The 23,262-nt window shown below is 44.0% G+C and overlaps 1 protein-coding gene across 2 annotated transcripts in view; it reads left to right on the forward strand.

The window, feature by feature from the left end:
• The window catches only part of PLXNA2 (plexin A2), a 322,697-nt gene that overhangs the window by 130,318 nt on the left and 169,117 nt on the right, over positions 1–23,262 (forward strand). For both annotated transcript variants that reach the window (XM_050957071.1, XM_050957072.1), the window contains exon 4: positions 13,057–13,191. In XM_050957071.1, the coding sequence (XP_050813028.1) occupies positions 13,057–13,191 (135 nt within the window). The remainder of the gene's footprint in view (positions 1–13,056; positions 13,192–23,262) is intronic.

Below are 23,262 nucleotides of genomic sequence, written 5' to 3' on the forward strand. Positions count from 1 at the left end.
ACTTGGTGATCTTAGTAAGTCACTCCTCTTCCCCATGCCTCAGTTTCCTCATCAGCAAAATGGGGATAAAACCTCCTTACCCGGAGAGCTGTTCAGTTTGTGTCTGTGACATGCTCAGGCACTACAGTGATGCATTCCATAGCACGATGGGATTATTGCAGTAGTACAAACCCCATTCTCAGTATTTGATTTCATTTTGAAGGGGAGTGAGTGTGGCTGGCACTGAGCCCTGACAGCCACTACAGGGTTTCATTCCTGGCTCTGCAACTGTCTGATTGGAACTTACATGGAGCACAAAGGTTCTTCCACTCATGTAGACACAGAGAGAGACATAGCCCTTTGCCCCACAGCTGAATGCTCTACTGCTCACTCTTGTGTTGGAAGCCTTGCTGCTCTGCGTTAGCCCTACCTACTGACCTCCCTATGGTACTTGTTACAAGAGTTCTTTATGCCTACGTCTCTGTGTAAATATAACTAATAGATACGTTGCTAGTAGCTGGGGCTCACAAACATGTAGCATAGTTCCTGGGTTTTGTAGGACCAATGTAACCACTTGTGTGCTGCAAGTGGCTTCATTTTTTGCATGGGGCTCTTAACAGTACCGATTCATCTTCCCAGATGATCCCCCTAGAGGTTCAAAGAAGGGAAACATGCAGGGAATTGGCTGATATATTTAATCTCTAGCACGGCAAGGTGGCTCTGCAGATTATGGATTTTCTCATGCTTTGGAGAGAGGACCTTTGCTGCTCATTTTGCTCTTGAGAGGCTCTTTCTCTACCAGCCATTAAGCACGGCAAATTGGTGACCTTTAGAAATGAACCCCATATTGATGCCTACCCAATAACATCTGCGGGGGGAGAAATGGAGAAGACACCACCAAGAATGACTCTATTCCACCATAATTTAGGGCTAAATAGAGAAAATATGACAGGAGTGAAAGAGACTGGGATATGAGGGGGCCTCCAGGTAATGGAGGTAATTGGATACGCTGATTTGAATTGAATGTGCATGTAACAGGTTGTCATTAATTTCCTCACGGACATCTCTATGATTTAAAGGGAAGACACTTAATAGGATTACTATTTCACTTTAATTTCAAGAGGGAAATTTCCCATGCAGGGGACTGGGTATTTAATCACACCACTATTGTTCCTTCCTATGTCAGAACAAAGGGTTCGATAGGGAAATTAAGGCCCAAAATCTTTAGGATTGGGTTTTGCCCCATTTATAATCTCAGGCCAATAATGACTAGGGTAAAAATGGAGAGGAATGTCACCTAGCAGTTCAAGTAGGCACCTAAGAGTTGAGATTCTAGGGTTGTGTTTGCAGCTCCGCCACTGATTCGTAGTACGACTCTATCCAAGCCACTTGACCTTATTATGTCTCATTATAGTCCCCTGTATAAAGGTACTAACCTAGCTCACAGCAATGTTGGGGGGGTTAATTGACTGATGGACATTTGCCACTGACATCAGTGACAGCTGAGTCAGGTTTCTTGTCCACAGGATAATTCTGAATTAGATCCAAAGAGGTGTTGGAGTATTTTATGAAGCAACTTGTAATCTCCATGGGCCTTGCTTCCCTGTGAGTGGTATGGGCAGCTGTGGGTTTCATGGTACAGACTGAGGTTGCACGGTGCAGATTTAGCCCACTGAATTAGGGTGCCAGAATTGCCAATACTTCAGAATGCTGCATTTAATGTCTCAGTAGGCATTGTAAAGGCAGATGATATGGGAGCACTGATAATATGCAACCCCAGCAGGGTTACCTTTAAATAGGAAAATGGGATTGAAAAAAGCAAGTTAACTAGAGGGCAAAAATATTCTATCTCTCTGTGCATCTAACTTCCTTGTTAATCTTGATATGATTGCAGAACTGCCCAGTTTAATTAAATTGGATTAGCAAAAGTAAATACCCTCCACAGAGATTGTTTGAAAGAGCCACATACAGGAAGACTCAGGCTGATGTTTGTTTATCTCATCCTGTCTTTGGCGAGTGTTTGCATTGCTGAATCCCTTGTTTGCAGAATCCTTGTTCAGCACCAGAACTAGGCAGGGGAAAGTTCACAGAGTTGTAGAGAATGTGGGGTGGGAAAGGTATGGTAGGATTGTAGGCCTTTGCTTGCTCCAGCCAGAATCATGTTGTTCTCCAGGGTGGATTTTCCCATCACCAAAGCAAGGCGTCAGGAGAGCTGCCTCATACAGCTGAAAGTATAGAATAATTCATCATATTAATTCTGCAAGGACAGACATCAGATGGTGTTTCTGTGCTGCTTTGTTTTTCATTTCCAGTAATAGATGCGGTGACACACTGGTGTACAGTTCCACAGCCTCTAAAACCTCACCAGGGATATCCATTTTACAGAAACTTAATGCTATTCAATGGAATTCACCCTGCAGGGCTAGAAACTCCAGCAAGAAAGGCTCCGGGGCTGGCGGTTTTCACTTTGCCACTGTTATATGCCAATAGCAGAGGAGCAACTGACACACCCAGATCCCCTTGCCTCCTTACCTGGAGTCATTTCAGCAGCATATCTTTTGTGCACATGCAGTCTCTCTCCAGGGCACGTCACACCTACAGTAGGTAGCTTTTGAGTACATTTCCTCTCATGTGCCTGTGCATGTGGAAAAGTAGCTGCAACTCTTGAAAAGTAAACGTCAACTGGCCTTGGATTGCTTTTAGGATCTGAGGCAAGAAGTCAGTCCTTGTGGACAAAGACTGATGCTGCTTGGTTTTTTGGCACTGAGCTCTTAACCAGGAGATTCATTGAAAAACTCATAATGAAAAAAGACAAGTAATTTTAATAATGGAAAGTTCCCACAAAGAGTGTTAATGCCCTTTAATGGGAGCCTGCTGGGAGGAACTGGAAGGAGATCCAGCTGCATCTTAGCTTTGGTACAGTAATCATTGTGACGCCAGGCAAAATACATAGCGAAAGCATTGATACAATAGGCAAATAGGAGCTTTGTGTCATATTAGAGCCTTGAATGGATCACACACTGTCACCGGGGGTGCTACACTGCAACATATACATGACACAATATGGTATTTTGCTAATCTCTTAAGATAATGCAGAGCTTATGCCTGCAGTCTGTATTGTAGAGGTATTAGCCATGTAAATCTCCACAATGCCTTTTGAAGAACTGCAGTTTCTGAATTGAAATGCATTCTGTTTCATCGTGTGTGCGCATTTTGCTGGTCCTGTATACTCTGAGCCAGCACTGATATATTTGGATTTGCAGAGTGTGGTGTTTGGCACTTTTCAAGCATATTTGCAAACACACATCAAAAGTGATTGAGGAAAGAACTATATCCATCCCAGGTGACTCCTCTGATTCGCAGCCAAATCCCAGAGCCTCTGCTCCATCCTCATCCTCCTCTCCTCTGTTCTCCAAACTGCTGAACATATCCATGTGCTGAGCATCTTATCCTCTTCGGGCTTTCATCATTTAGTCTCCATCCACTTCTCCTACTATCTGTCTGGCTATTCTTTCACTAGAGCACAGGATCTGGTCCAAGAGGTGAATATAACTGAACTGCTCGGTAATAGCAACCATAATGTAATTAACTTTTACACTCTTGTAGGGGGAAAAATGCCAAAGAAACACACCACAGTAGCATTTAGCTTCAAAAAGAGGAACTACCTGAAAATGAGGAAGCTAGTTAAACAAATTAAAGGGAACAGTCACAAGGGTGAAGTGTCTGCAAACGGCATGGACGCTATTTAAAAACGCCAACTGTATACCCCAAATAGAAAAAGGGGGGGAAGGTGGGCAAAAAAATGCAACCATGACTAAACTGAATAAAAGAGGCAGTTAGAGGCAAAAAGACATCCTTGAAAAATTGGAAGTCAAATCATAAAGAGGTAAATGAAAAGGAGCATAAACTACCTAAAAACAAAACTAACATCAATTTTTTTAAAAGGACATTAGAAACAGGAAGCCTCCCAAACAGTACCAGGAAAATTGGTTGAAACTATAGTAAAGAATGAAATTATCAGACTGTGATGGGGTGAACTGGCCCCGCACTGGAGCAGAAGGGGTTAAGGCAGCACTCTTAGCATGCCCCCTCGACCCTGCTGGGCATGCTCCACCTGTTGCTGCAGTATAAAAGGGAGCAGCCTAGCTCAGTCTGGGCTGACTGCCAAGGAGGAAGGATTCTTGGTAGAGGCTCCAGCCCAGGGGCCATTACAGTCCTTACCTATGGGAGCTGAAGAGCCCAAGACCCGTATCAGAGGCCTGCCATCATCGGAACCCCACAGAGCATCCTGTGCTGAGGAGCCTGGAGGCATTGATGCCCGATATACCGCTGCTGCAGGAAAGCCAGTAGGAAGTGACCCAGGGAGGGTGAGCAAGTGGTACCTTCCGCCCTCATGAGGTCAGCGTGTTTCGGTGGGATTCCCTGCTGACCCAGTGGTGGACCATCTGCCACTGTTAGGGCTCTGGGTCGGGGCCTGGTGGAGTTGGGCAGACGCAGGCCCCTCTACTGGCCCCTAGACTGCACTACGCTGCATTCAAGGGCTGGTCTAGGTACACTTGGTCCTACCTCAGCGCAGGGGCCTAGAGTAGATGGCTTCTCAAAGTTCCTTCCAGCCCTGCTTTTCTATGATTCTATGAGATTCTCAGTAATCTCATGACTCCAAGGGCTGAGGCTTTATGGGAAACACCAAGTATCGTGAGAGTTGGCAACATTGGTGTCTATATGAATGTGGTGATGTCGCATGGCTATGGGAGTAATTGCACTAATGTCTGTGCTAAGTCTCTGAGCATGCTCTGGGTGAAATGGATATTTCTGGAGTCTTGAGCCATCTCCAGTTGAGCCAAATGCTCTTGCAGTTAATTGAAGCACTACCATCCCTCCTGGCAGGGCTGACTCCTAAGAGCTTGACTAAATATTGCAAGAACCACATCCTGAATCAACACCACCACCTCTAGGGAACCCCCTGGAGCCTCTTACTCGGGTACTGATCAAGCTCAGTCTCGCTTAGATTGTGACTTTGGACAAGGTCTTAGTGTTTCATTAGCAATCAGTGATGTGACATGCAGGCAGAGTAGTAGGAAAGAGATCTTTGCTGAACTTGCAGAAAGGCCAGTATTGCATGCTCAGGCTTTGGAGTTTGTGACTTGCATTTCTGGGCTCTGGGTGTTACACTAACAGCGATGGCTCCAGGTACCAGTGCTCCAAGTGCGTGCCTGGGGAGGCAAGCTGCGGGGGGCGCACTGCCGGTTCCTGCGACAGCAGCAGTCAGGCTGCCTTCGGCGGCATGCTTGCAGGATGTCCACGGATTTGGCGGCAATTCAGCGGCGGGTACGCCTAATCCGCAGGCCCGGGGACCTCTTGTAGGCGTGCCGCTGAAGGCAGCCTGCCTGCCGTGCTTGGGACGGCAAAAAAGCTAGAGCCGCTCCTGTACTAAACTAGGTGTCCTCTTCCTGGTGTCTGTGGCATTGTGTTTATTGACACATTTGCCAGGCACTGGAAAGGCTCGTGCTGCAGCATGAATGCCCATAAATTGGCTCAAGAAATTATTTCACTGTCCAAATATCAACAAAAGCTTCTTGTCGTGAAGTTGATCCCTTTTCCTCCTTCCCCATTCACTGAAGTTGTCATTTTTCCATTATGATATCATGATTTGTTGCCAAGGAAACCAAACTGTCAGGATGAGTGTGTTCTGTCTAAGGGATGCATCTTCCACTGCTTGGTCGAGCTCTGTGGCGCTAGACACCTGGTTTGGGAGTTGTCCTGTGAGAAAAATGAGGGAAAGAGTCTAGTGATGCTAGGCCAGGCAGCTGGAGTTCAAAGATTTTGTGCTTGGTTCTGAGGGCAGGGACAATTGCCAGAGAAGTCTGAGCTACTGGACAGCTCAAGAACGAAATGGCTTCTCAGGTCTCTCAGCTGGAAGGAGGAGAGTGGCCCTTTGTGGCCAATCAGAAAGGAGAGAAGCAACTCTAGCTGTTGTGTGACTATCCTCCGAAGAGGCGCATTGGGGTGAAAGATCCTCAGGAGCTCCTATATAGGGTGATTTTTTTTCCCCTCACTCAGGGAATATTTGAGGAGGGACCACAGCCCAGATTCTGGGAGTGGTGAAGGGCAGCAGTTTAGTGCATGTAATAACAGCACACAGGAGGAGCCGGATACAGAGAGAAATGGAGCTGAAGTGAATGCCTCTTCCCTAGGAGAGCGGGGTCCCTTGTGGAAGCTAGTGAATATTTATGATGTTTCTCTCCAACAGCCCAAGCCCAAATGAACCCGGACCACACATCCTGCTTGCAGCTGCCCCACTCTCAGCCATTGCAATTTAGTGCATTCCCTGCCCAGACCCCACAGCCTCTTGTAACCATTCTCAGAGCTCTTGTACCTGAGCTGACAAATCTTCCTCCAGGCACAGAGTTTAATATAACTGACTCTCTACAGGCAAATAGCAGCTCAGAGGGCAGATTAAAAGCAACCAGCTGTGTGAGCACCATGCAGCTCATCTGACTGGTTACCTCCCCTCCTAAACCCCATTCCAGTTTTAACCCTTTAGATACTGCAGAGCTTTCTCTCTCTCTCATGCATGCATTTATTCTACTGATATCACTAGACTGAGTCTATGTGAACTGCATATACTCCATGCCCTAACCATTCATTTGGCCTGCAGTCTTGCAAAATGCCACTGTGTTAGGTGCTGTCCATACATAGGGTAAGAGACCACAAACCACAGAGCTTGTGGCGTGCTCAGAAAAAAGGATGGGGAAAGACAGTTGTTGTTATCCCCATTTTACAGAAGAGGAATTGAGGCACAAGTTAAGTGTGTTGCTTGAGGTCACACGGAGTATGTGGCAGTGCTGGAACTGAGCACAGATCTCCTGAGTCCCAGTCCAGTACCTTATCCATGAGGACTCCCTGTCTCTAAGATGACTAGGAAGAGGCATGTCCGTTCATCAAGGAAATGGGAGAACAGTAGGAAATGACAGTGTGTCATCCTCATAGACTCCAGTCAGGCCATGTCTCTGTGAGTGAAAGTTGCCACCCCAGCAGGCCTGGCAGCTGCCAGTAAATGCACCACAAATTACAATCAGACATTTTTACGGAAGGACTTTAAAGATTGTTGCCATGGAAACAGCTTTAAACAGCTAGTTTAACTATGGGTGGATGGAGAGAGAGGAAGATAGATGCTGAGAGAACATTTTAGACTTGAAGACATAGCAGCTGGTAAAGTAACTGAGCATGGAGGTTATAGAGGGCACTAGATCAACTGTATGGCTCCTGGCAGCTTGTGCTGATGCAAGGACTCTATGAGGAAAGGAGCAGTGTGGGATTGATTTTTGCACTTTAGTTTAAATGACTGAGGTACAGTCCTGGAACCTTCAACTTAAACACAGATTTAATTGCGAATATATGTTTAGTGAGAGGGGTTCTCTCAAATCCAGATTGGTTTAATAATAACAAATCTCATATAAATCACTTGATTGTTTGCATTGGTTAAGAGCAGGGATTCTCAAACTGGGGGTCGGGACCCCTCAGGGGGTCACGAGGTTATTACATGTGGGGTCACGAGCTGTCAGCCTCCACCCCAAACCCCGCTTTGCCTCCAGCATTTATAATGGTATTAAATATGAAAACAAGTGTTTTTAATTTGTAAGGGAGGGGTCACACTCAGAGTCTTGCTATGTGAAAGGGGTCACCACTACAATAGTTTGAGTACCACTGCTTAAGAGTAAAGATGGCACATATACAGAGAGACATACAGTTCCCAACACCTATGGAGAAACTGTCCTGTAGTTTGCTGACAGTCTGCATTCAGACTCCAAATGGTCTCTACTTCATCCTGTTTGCTCAGGGCAATTATACCCTTATTACTCTTTATTGCATATCATTCCAACTCTTATCACTTCCTCATTTTAGTATATGCTACTTATCATAGGTTATTTTCTAAGTCCTCTGTTCCCTTGCAGCTTTGCCGCTGCCTCGATATCATCTAGTTAGTCATTGCGTATTCCGTTTTGCGGGTTATGTTGTTAAGAGACTAACAACTGAGTCTGCCACATTCTGAGATGATATGGTCCTCTGAGATGATATGCCAAATTCACAGGTTCCACCAAAGCACAAGCTGCCAAGCAGATGGATAAATAGCTCAATGGTCACATGGTTTGTTCAGTTCTTCATACCTTTGACACATATTTGTGGTTAATATTCCTATATCTGCTGCAGCAATTTCTAAAGGTTATTACTTAAAAAAATTCCATTCCTTACAGTTAGCTTAACTGCAGAGCATCATGGGACCCTCCGCCCCCCCGCAAGCCTTAAATTCTTTCTTTGCTCTTTTTTAAGTGTCAACAGAAAGTAGAGTGAGTAATGGCGAATCCATCACCAGTGTGGCTGATAGCACTGTCCCAGCACTGCCATCCCTTCCAGAGCAGGATAATCATCAGTATTGTCGAAAGTATCTGCCCAAATGAATAAGAACAGATCATGCATCAGGTGCATGTGGCTGAAAGTGTTTATGGGGCATATTCTCAGCATTCATCATCCATGCAATATACTGTGGCTCTCCCCTTTTACCCTTTCATCCAGCAATCTCCAAGCACTTCACAAACACTAGTCGGCCTTTGGCTGTTTCTTTGAAGGAAGTCAATAGTCTCCTCTCCATTTGTGCAGATGGGGCACAGTTAAGGGGAAGCCCAATGTCCCACACCAAGCCAGTGACAGAGACCAGATTAGAGCCCAGGAATCCTGAGTCCCATTGCTCTGGTCTGTTGACTAGATATCACTCTGTCTAGTTTAAAAGGGCAGACTCATAAACATAGTGCCAAATCCACCCTTAATTGTAATTTGGTTGCAACAACCAACAATTGACTGCAGTAGGTTTGTCCAGTGGCATCTCTTTTTATTAGTCCTGTCTGACCTCATTGCTAGAGAGAGGGGCGACAGAAAGAGCTGCTGTAACCCCAGGGACGAACTTGGTAAAACAGGTAATTTTTAGAAAGTTTTCTGCTTCATGTGCCTTATTCCCCTCCCCTTCATTTTGCCTTTAATCTGATATTTTAATGGAAATGTTTCTAGCCTGAGATTCGCTTCCTGCTGTTTATTCCTTGTGTGATTTCACAACGCTGTGCTTGGGACCTCAGTGCTGGTTGCCGTTTAAATAGCTGTGATGGCATACAGAGAAGCTTACTTGCCGTGACCATGCTGCGGGACTGGGTGAATATAGCTGGTTGGGAATTTTTGGACTAAACAGTTTTTCATGACAAAAGGCTGTTTCATCAAACCGCAAACTTGTCCCACAACAGGGGATTTTATCAGAAGAGTTTCTCAGGTCCAGGATGGAATTTCTGCTCAAAACCAGAGAGAAAGCAGATGCATGAGCAAGTACTTGCCATCCTAAATCAGGCAGAGCAAGGCCTTGAACCTGGTTTTCCCATTTCTCACCTGAGTGCCATGACCACCAGTTCCAGGGTGGGTGGGGTGGTTCTCACTCTCTCTCCTCTTTTTCTCTGGTTTTTCATGAAAAAATTTTGAAAGGTCTCAGTTTCATCCCAGTGAAGAATGGGAAATGTTTGAAATCACAAAAATTCTTGTGGGATGAAAAATCCACGTCCTGTCCAGCTCTACAGGTGAGCTCCAGAGACAGACAGGGTTCAGCTCTGTTCTCAGATACAGCAGCATAATGCTAGAGTCAATCCATGGAAGTCAATTACATTATACATCGTTCCTGGGAAATTCAAGATGAAATTCTACCCTTGACTCTCTCTGCACTTCATGAAGTCAGTGGGGTGTCTTTACACCAGTGTAATTCACAACAGGATTTGCTCCTCTGTCTTCATCCAACTTTCCCACTCTAAAAGTCTGGGGCAGTTTACTAAAGAGTCTGTAATAATGGAATTCAGATCTGGGTTTAGATGCAGATTTCAAACTCCTCTCTACTCAGATTCCTTTTGGTTCCTTTTCTGCTCATTAGTAAGAAAAAATTTAAAAGATGAAGAGATGGGAGAGATGCCCATAAAATAAACATGTCAGCACATCCCAACGCAACTCGCTGTTCTAGGCAGGGAGGCACCCATGGCTCTTCCAAACAAGTTGCTGTATTTAGGAATGGGATGTGGGTGACTTCCCTTTTCTAAGAGTCTGATAATGGCATTTCACACTGACATGGCAGCTTTTGCAAACAGGTCTTAGGTGTTTAACAAAGGAGGATCAGGGTTATTGTCCCCATTTTACGGGCAGGGATATTGAGGCTCAGACACATGGCCTGGTTTTTGCATGGGTGCTCAGCCACCCACAATTCCCCTTGCAGTGACTTGACAAGGGGCTATACAGTGAATTTGTAGCAGAGTCAAGGATTAGATCCCAGGCTCTCCTGGTTCCCAGTTCTGAATCCTAATCCCATGACAGGGATTCCCCCCACACCCAGTGCCGCACGCTGCCTATGAGATAAATAAGAATTGTTACATGTCTCCTCCACAAGCCCCATCACCTTTTCTGAAGATTCAGCCTCCTCCAAACCTGGATCCTTCATGCCTCAGCCCCAGCAGTCAGGCCTGGAGTAATTGAGCAGCAGGCTGGGATCCAGCAAGACAGCTCAGCATGAGTCTGCGGCAGATGGCTTCTTAGCGATAAGAGGTTTTTCCAAGACTCTGGTCCCCCTGCTTTTCCTTTTCCTAACAGGGCAGCATGCACATGCTTTAAAAGTGCCTGTTGCAGGCTATGGTTTGCTGGCCAGCATGTAACAATATCTCAGTCACAGAGAGCCACTGGGCACTATGGAGCCATTGGCTCGCATGGCTGGTCTAATCTCCCAGCCTGGCGGTTGCCAGTATTTTCAGCTTGGTATTATGTAGACACCATGTTGCAATCAAATGGCTATTTAAATATGCAAATCCTGGTAGGAAAGACACAATGTAAATTGTTTGTTTATTCTCCTCCCAGCCCCCAAAGCCATAAATTATTAATTTTTGGACGAGGTGGTGTGATCTCAGCAGCAGCATGCTTTTCACCAGCAGTGGGTTTGATTATAACTTGTGTAGGGTTTTCTTGCAGGGAGAGAGGGATTTGTATCATCGAGTTTCAAATCACCATACCTAAAGACTAGGAGACCTTCGAACTGAACAAGCCATGTGACCACTGAGTTATTTATCCATCCACTTGGCAGCTTGTGATTTGGCTAGATATTTCTTGCTGGAACCTGTGAATTTGGCATATCATCTCAGGGGACCATATCATCTCAGAACGTGGCAGACTCAGTCCTTAGTGTCTTAATATTTTAAAGGACTTCCCCACTGGGGAGGAGGTATGGTAGTCAGCATGAGTCAGTCCTCCTCTTGGATGCTCTGATAGCGTGAAACTTTGGGGCTGCTTCTGCTCTCAACCCCAGTATGCATTAGGGAAGCTCCACTGTAACCAAAGGGTGAATTTCAAACGAGTGATTTTAGCGGCACAAGTCCCATTTCAACTGGATGTGTGATCTGGAGTCACTTAGAATTAGATGCTTTTGAAAATCACATCCAAAGTGTGTGTGTGATATATATATTTTTTTTTAAATTCACACACAATTTTGTCCCTGAGTCAGAGAAGAAAGGAAGACAGAAAGAAGCATGTGTGTGACAAATGATAGTCATTTCACTTAATGCACTTCTGAAAGGAGCTCAGATACCATGGTGATGAGCAGTACAGGAACCTGACTAGAATAGAAGAGTCCTATGGCACCTTATAGACTAACAGACGTATTGGAGCATAAGCTTTCGTGGGTGAATACCCACTTTGTCAGATGTATGTGGGTATACATTCATCTAACAAAGTGGGTATTCACCCACAAAAGCTCATGCTTCAATATGTCTGTTAGTCTATAAGGTGCCACAGGACTCTTCGTCACTTTTTACAGATCCAGACTAATACGGCTACTCCTCTGATACTAGAATAGAAGAGTGGTCACTGTAAATCAGATCAGATCTAGCTTCTGTCTCTAAATAAATATGCAATATTTACCGATCGTACTCCTAAAAACTATCAGCTCTCCCATTTTGACAGATGTAATATTGAATTTGGGGTTGTGGGAAAATGGGAAGTCATCAATGGTCAATAATTTTAAATGGTTTATTTTTGGGAACATGAGTTATACTGTCACTATATAAACATTAAGACCCTGATTCTCCTCTAGCACCTGTACAGATCAGGAGTAACTTCGCTGAAGTCAATGGAATTATACTAGTATAAGTCAGATCAGAATCCATAGGCAAAATTTTCACACAGCCTTAGCATCCGCAATCCGGATCAGATTTCCAAAGAGTTCTGCTCCCGTCCAAGCATTTAGTGGTCAGATTTTCAGAAGAACAACTCACACTGGGTGCAGGTTGCATGCTGGGCACTTTTGGATATCTAGCTCCAAGTGTCTGTGTATAGGGCAGGCTTAAAAGTAATAGTGGAGTACCTGTTTGTTTGGTTTTGTTTTTCTGTAGTCCAGAGTGTATTTTTGCTCATCTCTGATTCAGTGGGAGACATATGTTGAAAGACAATTTCTTTCTAAATCTCTTTCCCTTTCCCCAAAGTTCAGTAGAGTCATAAAGTCAATGGAATGACACAAAGTATATCAGCTGAGGATCTGGAAAGGTTTTCTTTATTATTTGTCATTGTTATTGTGGAAGCACCCAGAGACCAGGATCCAACTGCATCGTGTGCTGTACATACAAAGATCAATGTCCCTGCTCCAAAGATCTTGCAATCTAAGCTTAAGACAAAAGACAACATCTGAATCCAACAGCCAGGTGGGAAGAGAGCAAGGTAGTAGTGAGACAATTGTGATCAGCCTGTGAAGTTGCCGTTTCACCATGCCAGCTTCCCAGTTCTTCCGCGTTTCCTAGCTGGAAGTCTCACTGTTTCTCAGAGTGTGTGGAAGTAATGTTGCAGTGAGATGTAGAAAGAGCCTCGGCTTTAACTCCCGCTCCCTCATGTTGGTTGTGAGCATTCCTTGCCTTATGTCTCCCGTGTGCGAACACTGATTCTGCATTTGGTTTCTAGCCTGCCTGTGCTTTTGCATATTCAGCTGTAGTGACATAACTTGTCATCTGCCTGTCTTTTTTCCAGATCCGGGCAGATGGCCCCCCCCATGGTGGAATTCAGTATGAAATGGTCCCAGTTTTCAAGGATGGGAGCCCTATCCTTCGAGACATGGCCTTCTCCATCGACCAGAAGTATCTGTATGTCATGTCGGAAAGACAGGTAAGCAGTGCTCTTCTACACCTCCGTGGCTGCAGCTTTACTCCTGTGCAGTGTACCTGAGTCACAGTTCAGGGGTCAGTACAGGTAGGTACAGTGCCAAAGGAGGCTTAACTGACTAAAGACAGCCATTTGTGCATGAGGGGTGCAAGAACTTCCCTGCCTGCCAGCATGCTATTGTCTGTAAGAAATGGACATTGGGCTGAGTTGCCTTCAGTGAAATACGATTTGGGGATTTGGATCATAGTCTGCTAGGAAAGTATGTCCCAAGCACAAGACTCACCCATTCATTCCCCTCAGCAAGTTTGACAGGAGGCTGATTTTGCATAGCTTTGCTGGAATGCCCGTTATGATTTTTTTTGTTTTCTGGATTTAGTGAGATGGGTGGGGTTTTTTTGTTTTTGTTTTGTTTTGTTTTGTTTAAATGCTTTTGAAAGCAAGTAATTGTTGCAAACAAGGCTGGAACCAGGACACGATACAGGCAGATGCTATGCAAGCAAGATCTTCCAATGCAACTAAGTGTTCAGTTACATCATCCCATGCTATGCTAGTCCTGAGCTCTGTGAATTACCTCAATCTGGGCTTTTGGCTTCTTCTTTGATTCTAGTCTCAGGCTTGCGTGCACATATACTGGGAAAGGTGGTCTAGTGGATGGAGCACTGGACTGACATTCAGGAGAACTGCTGTCTATTCCTGGCTCTGCCACAGGCTTCCTGCATGATCATGGGCAAGTCACTTAGTCTGTACCTCAGTTCCCGCTCTCTAAAATAGGAATACTTTCCTATCTTACAGGGGTATTGTGAGGCTATATCTATTAATGATTGTTTCTTATACAATGAGGGTCATTTAAGTACTTAGTTAGATACACACACACACAGTCCTTTATCTACATTCTTAGAGCTCTGCTAATGCACTTTAGTCCCGACTTGCATCTTCCCAGGCTCTCAGTTCTGTCCATGCTTCTCAGTCTTGACCTGCCCTACCCCCTGGAACAGAAAAAGCTGCTTGTGATAAATCAGGCAGCAATTTCTTGGAGACTCCATGCCACAGCAGACTAGCCTGACAAAGTTAAAACTCATCTCACTTGTGAGCCCAGATCAGAGGTCAGGCTATTAACTCACTCCAAACCAAAGTGAGATTTCAAGTAGAGCTACAGAGAGAGAAAGTCAGCGACTGAGTCATTGCTCCTGGCTGTGTCAGCTCCTCTAAGATTCCCCAATATTTACCGTCTGCAGGGCCTTTCCTCTGAACCTGTTTATGAGCATGATAAACTGCCCCTCTGAAAACAGGAACCAGACTGTACAAAGCAAAACTAAAATGATTGACACCAATTTATGGCCTGCAGTCCACTGGACTCTGTTGCTTGAGGGAGCCAACACAGTGTTAATAAAACAGGACCTCAGCTGTAACAGAGCTGTATGAACCATTCCTCTCTGAGATGAAGAAACACAAGCGGTCCCATCCACTAAGCCAGGCTCTTGGGTTCACTGACTCTGTTAAGCATTTTAGTGGCCATCACTCACAACGATATAATACAAATTAATAGAGCTGGTGCTTTTGTGATTGGGGGAGGGTGGGAGGTTACATCTGAAGAGGTCTAGATGTCAATGGATTTTTCCATGTTAAGTTAACCCCTTAGTCACTATGAGGCACAATACTGAATGTGGAGCTTTCTGCACCTGTTAGCACAGAAATGCCCCACCCCCGCAAATCCACCCTGCTTGAAAAGGTGGTAATGAAAGACTCATTACCATAAGTAGGGCTGGGAGCTTGTCTCAGATTTATGACACGGGGTCTGTTCTTGTTTTAATATTGCAGAGCACCCGAAGGCCCTAATCTATTTTCTGTGGTGAACGGGAAGTCAGTCTGAGTGCCGTACCGTTAGAGTAGGAGATGCCTACAGCTTCTGTAATTAGAAAGAAGGGCACCTGAGTTTCCTTTGCAGCTGAATTCCTTCTAACCTCCTCAGCCTCCTCCTGGAATTATTCAGGGCTCAGTCTCAGCCTGACATCTGAATGGCACAGCTAGAAGGTGGTTGTACTAGGGATCACAATCTCATAGTTATCACTTGGGACCAGAGCAACTTAGAGGAGTCAGGTTACTTGTCAGAATGTTTTTTTTTTTAAATCATGGCTGCAGCCCACCATGTTGTAATGTGCCTATGAAATTCCCCAACAAGAAGGAGAGTGGGAGGTATTACAAAAGGTCTTGAGGTTGCAAAACAGTAACAAATGTATAATCGCCTACGTGCTTTGTGCTATCCTACACCATGTTGCACAGCATGGCCGCTAAGAGCTCCTCAGTGATCGAACCCAGATCCTCCTACAGTAAAAACACAGGCCACTTCCACTTGAATTAAAGGTGAATATCCTTTAGCTGTTTGCATTATAGAGCCTATGATACATATGTGAGCCACTCTGGGTCCATCCACTACAAGGCAGTGACACAATAGGCAGTGTTGCTTAGTGGACAGAGTACTGGACTGGGATTCAAAAGACCTGGGTTCTGTTCCTGGCTCTGCCACTGACCTGTTAAGTGACCCTGGGTAAGTCGCTTCCTCTCTGTGTGCCTCATTTTCCCCATCTGTAAAATGGGGATAATGTTACTGACCTCCTTTGTAAAGTGTTTTAAGATCTACAGATGAAAAGTGTTGAACAGCAGCTAGGTAGTAGTATTATAGTCATGCTAGCTAGTTCATTGTCATTTGCAAAAGATCTGTGAATCATGTCAGAGCAGAGGAGGCAGCGGGAGGAAAATATGCTCTCTAGGTGGAAAATTATTTAATACCAGAGAATAAATGGTTTATATAAAGAGTAGGGCCCTAAAAAGAACAATTCTGTAGTTAATTAAGTCATCTGATTATAGCAGCTTAGTAAGAGAAACTACTATAAGAGCTGCAAATTTAGGACTTCTTCCCAGAATGCACTAGGCCACTGGATTAGACAATTTGTTTAGTTTATTTTACTTGGCATTGAGTCCATGATGTTATGCCCAGGCAGAGAAACTAAACATTGCAAGGAGCTGTGTGACTTTTCTAAAATCGAATGCCCGAGTTTAAAATGTGGATGCTGCCATAGTTTTCCTGGGGAGGGGGCCACATTATCTCTCTCACACACCCATAGAAGGGAGAAAAAAAAACTTGAGTTTGAAATAGTTTTCCAAGGGAAATCCAGCAGGGATGCCTTCAACTCATCTCTTATGAGGCGAGAGGGCCTAAATATTCATCAAAGTTGCTAATTTGCTTAATTGTGAAGCAAAATGATGTGGAGAGAATTAGTAAATAATGAAACATACCTGGAGCGTAAATTCCATTGTGAGCTGTGGATGTATGTGCATTGCACTGGCAATGGCTGCTGTGTCTCTCGTGTTAGTAATCCACAAATGATAGACACCTGCTGCGTTCCCAGTTACTTACCTGACTTAGGCCCAGATCCCCAAGGTATTTAGTCTCCTAATTTACTTGGGGGGGGGGGAGGGGGGTTGAGCCCTTACTCCCTTAGCCTAGGTGGTAAAGGTCTGTGATTTGGAGTTAGAGATCATAGGGCATCATTCTATATGGAATTTTCCAGCCGTCTTTCTCCTTACGACCCTGCATCCCTATATCCTGGTGATGTGATAGTTCAGCAAAATATGCAGGGTAGTATTTTTTTTTCCCTTGAATCCTGTGCAGAAAAGGTGCCCAGTGATTTAAAAGGGGTCAGTACTGCAAAAAGCAGAAAGGCCCATCAATTGCAGAAGCTGTGAGGCTGTAAATAGTGGGAAATGCCTTTAAAAGAACTGAAAACGCACAATAAAAATGTCTTTAAAGGTCTTGAGTCCCAGAGGAAATTTCTCTCTGTTTTCTACCCAAGTTAAAGGGGCACGGACAGGTAGTTTAACCTTGAAGTAGAGCTGTCAGAAATTATTTATTAATCTGATGGGGAAGATCATCCAGATTCTGTAATGCATGTTACTCTTTCCCCTTTTAAACGGATATTTAGCATCTCTCTGTAACCAACTTTTTAAACCCCACCATTTTTGTAGGGTCTACCAAAACACATGCACTCCCTTGCTTGTTTAACTGTGTCTCTTCTCCAACACCATTGATGATACTAGTGAAAACTAGGAGGTGAAATAAAAGGATCTGTGTTGGGTTGGTATTACACAGAATCAAGAAGCCATATCCAAGTGGGGCTATTTTCAAACAAAAAGCTCATCTGCTTGCACCTTTAAATATCAGGGTTATACTTAAATGAATTGGAAAGAACAGGTGTCTAATCCAAGAGCCTGGAGTGCCATCGAGTGTATGGTGGTTCCACCGTCACGGTGGCTTTGGTCTCAACGTCCTACCCCCACACTTCCGAGTGGTGGCAGTTACTTTAATTTAGCTACAATCCACATGTGTACCTTTCATGTTCTGTCAACAACATTTTCCAGTGCCGACTATTTGATTTCTCTCACGTCTTTTAACGGTAAAGGAGCAGCAATAACTACTCCATAGCCCAGTGTAAAGGCAGACAAGCAAAGAGAAACTCCATTTCCAGGGCTGTCTTCAGGATACTGTCAAATGTATGCTTTAGAAATTATTATTAGGGTGTGTTACGTGGAGTGTAGTCTTAGTCCTCTGTACACTTTGCTCTAAATAGCTCTTAGGTTGTAAGAGAAGTGTGTCTATAGCAGAAATTCAATCCCCCCAAAGTTCAGCACCATTCTGCCAAACAACATCTTCGCTAACAGGTTGCACAGGACTTAAATAGGGCTAGGAGGCAAGCTGTATTAGCAGAGCTCCGTCAGGGGCCAGTACTGAAGTAACTCTGATAGTTGCAGATCAGGACTGAGATGCGTGGGCAGATATGCAATGTCCAAAGACTGGAATAGCAGAAGGTGCTGTAGGTCAGGGTTGAGATGCATTGGCAGAATTATGTGGTGTTTCAGGACTGGAATAGCTGGAGGTGTTGCAGATCAAGATTGAGATGCATTGGCACATTTGTGATGAGGGAATGTCAGTTTTAGCTCTATGCTCAGCATAAACTGCCTCTCATTTTTCACAGGCACCTAAATTCAATTAGCAGGGTTTTTTTAATAAAATCAAATTCTGAATTTGAAGTCCTTGCCACCGCTGGCTCTTCCGCCTTCTACACTGACCACTGCTGAAATCAGTGAGGCAGAAGGATGCACCTTGTACATTCAGCAGCATATGCAGACGTGTTCCACCTTGGATGTGTCCACAATGATTAATCAGCAGTTGAGGGGTTAATGACACTGGGAAAGCAGAGCAGTCATAAATATCTGGGGACTGCCACGAACCTCTGAATTAAAGACTTCTCTTTCTAATAGTAAATCTATCATAAACCCAACCCAACAGTCTCTGCATGTGTAAGGAAGGCTCTGAGGTTTCCTCCTCTTCAGCAAGGATCTGACTGCGGTTTGCTGGGAACACTCTTAAAGTGATAGTTATAGTTAGTAAAGAGGCTTTATAAAAATGCAGTCCTGGAGCCTTAATTGTCCACCTGTCATGAAGGAAATAGCTTTTTTATACACAAAACAGAGTTTTTCAATTAAATTTACCCTGCAGGGCAAGAGAAATTTTATGACTGCAAGGTTGTAACCCCTTCTTACTCAATATGACTGCTCTCTGTCCACCTTCAAGTCATAGCTGCATTTTTATAGACAGCAACTTTGACTGTGCCCCCACTTACGTCTGTGTAAATCATGAGCAGCTATTGAAAAGAATGGACATAGACTGGTGTGAAACTGATGTAAGCATTGGGATAATCAGGTCCACAGATGCTCTGGTTCCTGTTAGTCATGCAGAGCTAATAATATCATTTCTATTACAGTAGCAAGTAGATCCCTGACCAAGAGCATGCTGGGTGCTGTACAAACACATAGCAAAAGATAATCCTTGGTCCAAGAAGCTTACAATCTAGTTAGACGAGACTTGATGAGATTTTTAAAAAAGGGCAGATCACAATACTGCAGTTGGTTGTAGGGGATAATCCTGAACTGGTCGGGGAAATGGGGCTTACTAGGTCTTTCCTCTGTCTAATTTATATAAAAGCTGCCAGCTAAATTCTGTCTGCAGAATCTTTGTAATTAGTAAGACAGGCTTCCTGTGTGACCTTCGGCAAGTCACTTAGCCTCTCTGTGCCTCGGTTTCACATCTGCACAAAGAGGATAATAGCCTTGCCCTGACACAGAGGGGTTGTAGGATAAATGTATTAAAGATTGTGAAGCGCTTTCAGCTCTACTGATGAAAAAGTGCTCTGGAAGAACTAGGGGGCGGAGGTAGTGGTAGTAGTAGTATTACTGTTGTTAATTATTATTTATTAGTGATAGTCTGCCAGACACCAGGTACAATGTGCAACAGCAGCAGTTGGAAGGATCTTGACTTGTAAACAGAGAAAGATGAACAAGTCATAGCAAGTAATTTCTTTGGACTTCACCACCTTCTTCCTGTCTGTAAACAGATTGAGATTTTTCTCCAGTTTATTTGTTCTTTGTTATTTTCTGAACAGTTTCTTTGAACAACTCTTGATTTGTAGCTTGTTCGTATTTTGTTTGGATGCGTAGGTCACATGGTATGTTCTTCTTCCCTGATTGGAGGAGTATGACTTTTAGAATGAGATTTCTAGGAAGAATACTTGCCTTTACAAATCCAAAATTTATCTCCCATAAACATTCTTCAATATCCATGTAAACTTTGTTGCGTCCATGAACATTCCTGCCAGCAAGGACCTGGAGCTTCTAGGCACTACCATAATAGAAATAAAAATCATCTGCTCGAGGGAGGATAAAATTCATTAATGACTGTAAGACTCAGATATTTAGTGACAAGAATCATGGAAATGCCATAGATAGACTCTCCTTTTCACATCATCCTGGAGTGCAAGTGGGTGTAAAACTCCATTAGGAGGGCTCCTTGGCACCACCAGGGCAGAGTAAAGGGACCTTCGTGTAAATGAGAGTCCGGCCTCTGCGGTTCCCAAATCCTGCCTCATGCCCTTTCATTCTTACTTGATTGGGAATTGCTGGTGGGTATCCCAATTTTACCTTTAGAAATAATTTAAAAGGGGGGGGAGCAACAGAACACATGAGTGATTTCTCATGGCTTATGTGACATTTTTATACCAGTTTGATGTAGTTCAGAGACTCTTATGCAGAATATTATGAGCAGAGCTGCACTCCCGCCCGTCACTTGGTGGGAGGTGGAAAAGATTTATGCCAGCCCCTATGGATTCCCCTCACGTCCCAACAAGAAGGGCAAGGCAGTCAAAGAAGAGAACGGACTGAGCCTCTGCCTGCCCATATAAATGATGGGCCTTCTCCCTCAGAGCCAGTGGGAGGCAGGTGAACTCTGCCATGGAAGAGCCAGGAAGCTAGAGAGATTGATTCTTGAAGGTTATTTGAATGAAAGGGGTGGAGAGAGTTGTTTTATGTGCCTACAGAGATTTCCTCTCAACCTCATCTGAAGCTGTAATGGGTTACAGTATGCTCATGCCAGATAGGTTTGACCAGTAGCAGTTAATTAACATCTGCTCTAGGGGGCTTGTGTCAGGTCCCTTGTTCCACAATAGGCAGCTGTAAAAGGAAGAAGTTTAGGGAGCAGGTGGTTTACTAATCAGTACCCAGGTTTATTCTAATCTCTGTTCCTTTATAGTTTGCTGCCACAGGCTGATTTCTTCCTTGCATGCGCTCACTGTCGCTCTGTCTCTCTCTGCCTGTCTCAGTGAGTGATGTCCAGACACTTACCTTCAGTTACCTTAATCAAGGTGCATGCAAACTGGGCATGGAACTAAGAGACACGAACTCCTGGATTTTATTCTCATCTCTTCCACTGGCTCACTATGTGTGTTATTGGGCCAGACACTTGACCTTTCCTTGCCTCAATTTCCCCATCCACAAACTGTGGAAAGTACTAGCTTACCAGGGTGCTCCAAGGATTAGTTAGTTTGCAGATCGCTTTAAAGACAGAAGGCACCATAGAAACACAAAGCTATCATTAATCACAGCACAAAGCTGGAGTTCTGTCACTGAACCACACTGACAGATGGACCAGTGCACTCATGAGGTGTATATATGTACGTACATGTGTGTGTATGAATTTAGGGTTAAAGGGCTAGTGAACTAACCCTCTATGCCACCCAACCTCCTCCCTACCATTGTAATGCCTACAGATCAGTTGCAATAGAATGTGGGGAGGGGATTGCAAACTCTCATAAGCAAGGTTACATCAGGTGATTGCTTACTGCCCTGTTTATTTGCAGAATAGGAATAAAACATAGTGCAACTGCACTATGCCCCATCAGGGCTTTAAGTGAAGAAACAGTTTGTGTCTCTTCTGTTAGCTGTGAAATATTTGCTTAGCAAATATCCCATTTTAGGAGCTTCAGACTGGCAGGAGTCTCTGGGAATAATTTGTGGTATAACTCTCTATCCTGTAACTCCAAGACATATAGATCCTGTGATAAGCTCTCTGCTTTGAACTGAGTGTTGGGGAGGAGGGCAGAAGATACCTAGATGATTTAAAAGGGTTTGGAATTGGAGTGAGGACTGAAAACAACAAGTAAGTAACATCAATCCTGGACAGAGAGGCCATAAATACTGAGGGTGTCCTGAAGAAAACTGAGAAAACACAATAAAAATGCACAAGATTGATAAAAAATCTGGTGTCATAAAGGGGGAACAACAAACTGATTAAAATTTTAACTCTATTATCTGCTTGCTGAAAAGCTACTTCGCTGGGCATAATCTTAGCAATGTTCAGCCCAGTACAGCAGGGAAAATGGCCTGGTTGGATTCAGATACACACACTCAGAATCTAGTTTACCTAAAGATTCACTGCTTCTTTCAAATTGAAGCAAGCATCCAGTTTGCAAAGCTGCAGTTTCTGTGCTTGTAAATGCTGGGTAAGGTAGGATTTATCATGTCTCATGTGCAGCTTGTCCAGCTTAGGCGGTTGGTTACAAACCCAAAATTCCACACAAGTTTGCCAAAAAGTCTGCGAGACAGGAGTGGGTGCTTCTTTTTCTTGCTAGGGTAGGGGTGGCCCCACATTGCTGGATAGGTTTGGGGGTCAAACTGCCTTTCTGACAGATATGGGCCAATTGTTGGTTAGGAGTTTAATCTGTGTCAAAACTCTCTGGGTTTTGATCTAATGCCAATATTTTTCCCTACATGAAATTTCATCAGAATCAATATGGTTCTGCAAAAAAATTCCAAATGGCATTTCCTGGCAGAAAACTGTTTTGACGGAAAATTTTCCGACCAGCTGTAGAAGTCGGTGTTCATGAACACACCTACAGGTGAGATACTAGAGCATTCTGGATGAACCACCTCTGGACCAGACCCACCATATTTTGCGTAGCTCTAGTCTCCAGGAAAAAAACACAGTTTTAATGATAGTGAGACTTTCAAATGTGATTTAGGAGCACAAGTCCCATTGAAAGTCACTGGGCATTGAGCTCCTAAGTCATTTAAGTGCTTGTGAAAAATCTTATCCCAAATGCAAAATAATGCTTTCCCTTGTGCTTGAAGCAAACTACTAATGATACTGAAGACCCTTTTTTCTTCTACCAGGAATAACTTCTAGTTAAAAAGCCTGTTGAAGTAGCCAGCTCGGCTGCCCATGGTACCATTATACCTTCCCACTTCACTTCCAGCCTTCCAGTTGGGTAGTAAACCCTGACCCACCTAAGGCCAAGTTGTGCTGGGGTGACAATTCACCGTGAGAAGTAAGTGGAGTCAGGGCATCTAACCTCTTGAACTCTTGCCATCTTTTTCACACATTAGCAGAAACATCCCCACAAAACATTTAGATTCTTCTCACCCTCCAAATATTGTTGGTGTTGAGGTAAAGATTGGAGTGGGTCAGAAAATGTGAAAATAAATGCGTCTAACATTTTGAAGTTTGTTTCCATTTTGCATATTTCTCAGCATACCCATTGTTCAATTTTTGTCACAACATTTTCATTCCAATTTTTTATCAACATTTGTCTGTGTGTGTTTAAAAAAAAAAATCTAAACCTTCAGAAAAAAGCATTTGGATGGTAGAAGTCATGAATCCTTTTTGTGAAAAATGAATCTTTTGGGTAA

The sequence above is a fragment of the Gopherus flavomarginatus genome, chromosome 5 (assembly GCF_025201925.1).
Source record: "Gopherus flavomarginatus isolate rGopFla2 chromosome 5, rGopFla2.mat.asm, whole genome shotgun sequence".
Classification (NCBI taxonomy): Eukaryota; Metazoa; Chordata; order Testudines; family Testudinidae; genus Gopherus; species Gopherus flavomarginatus.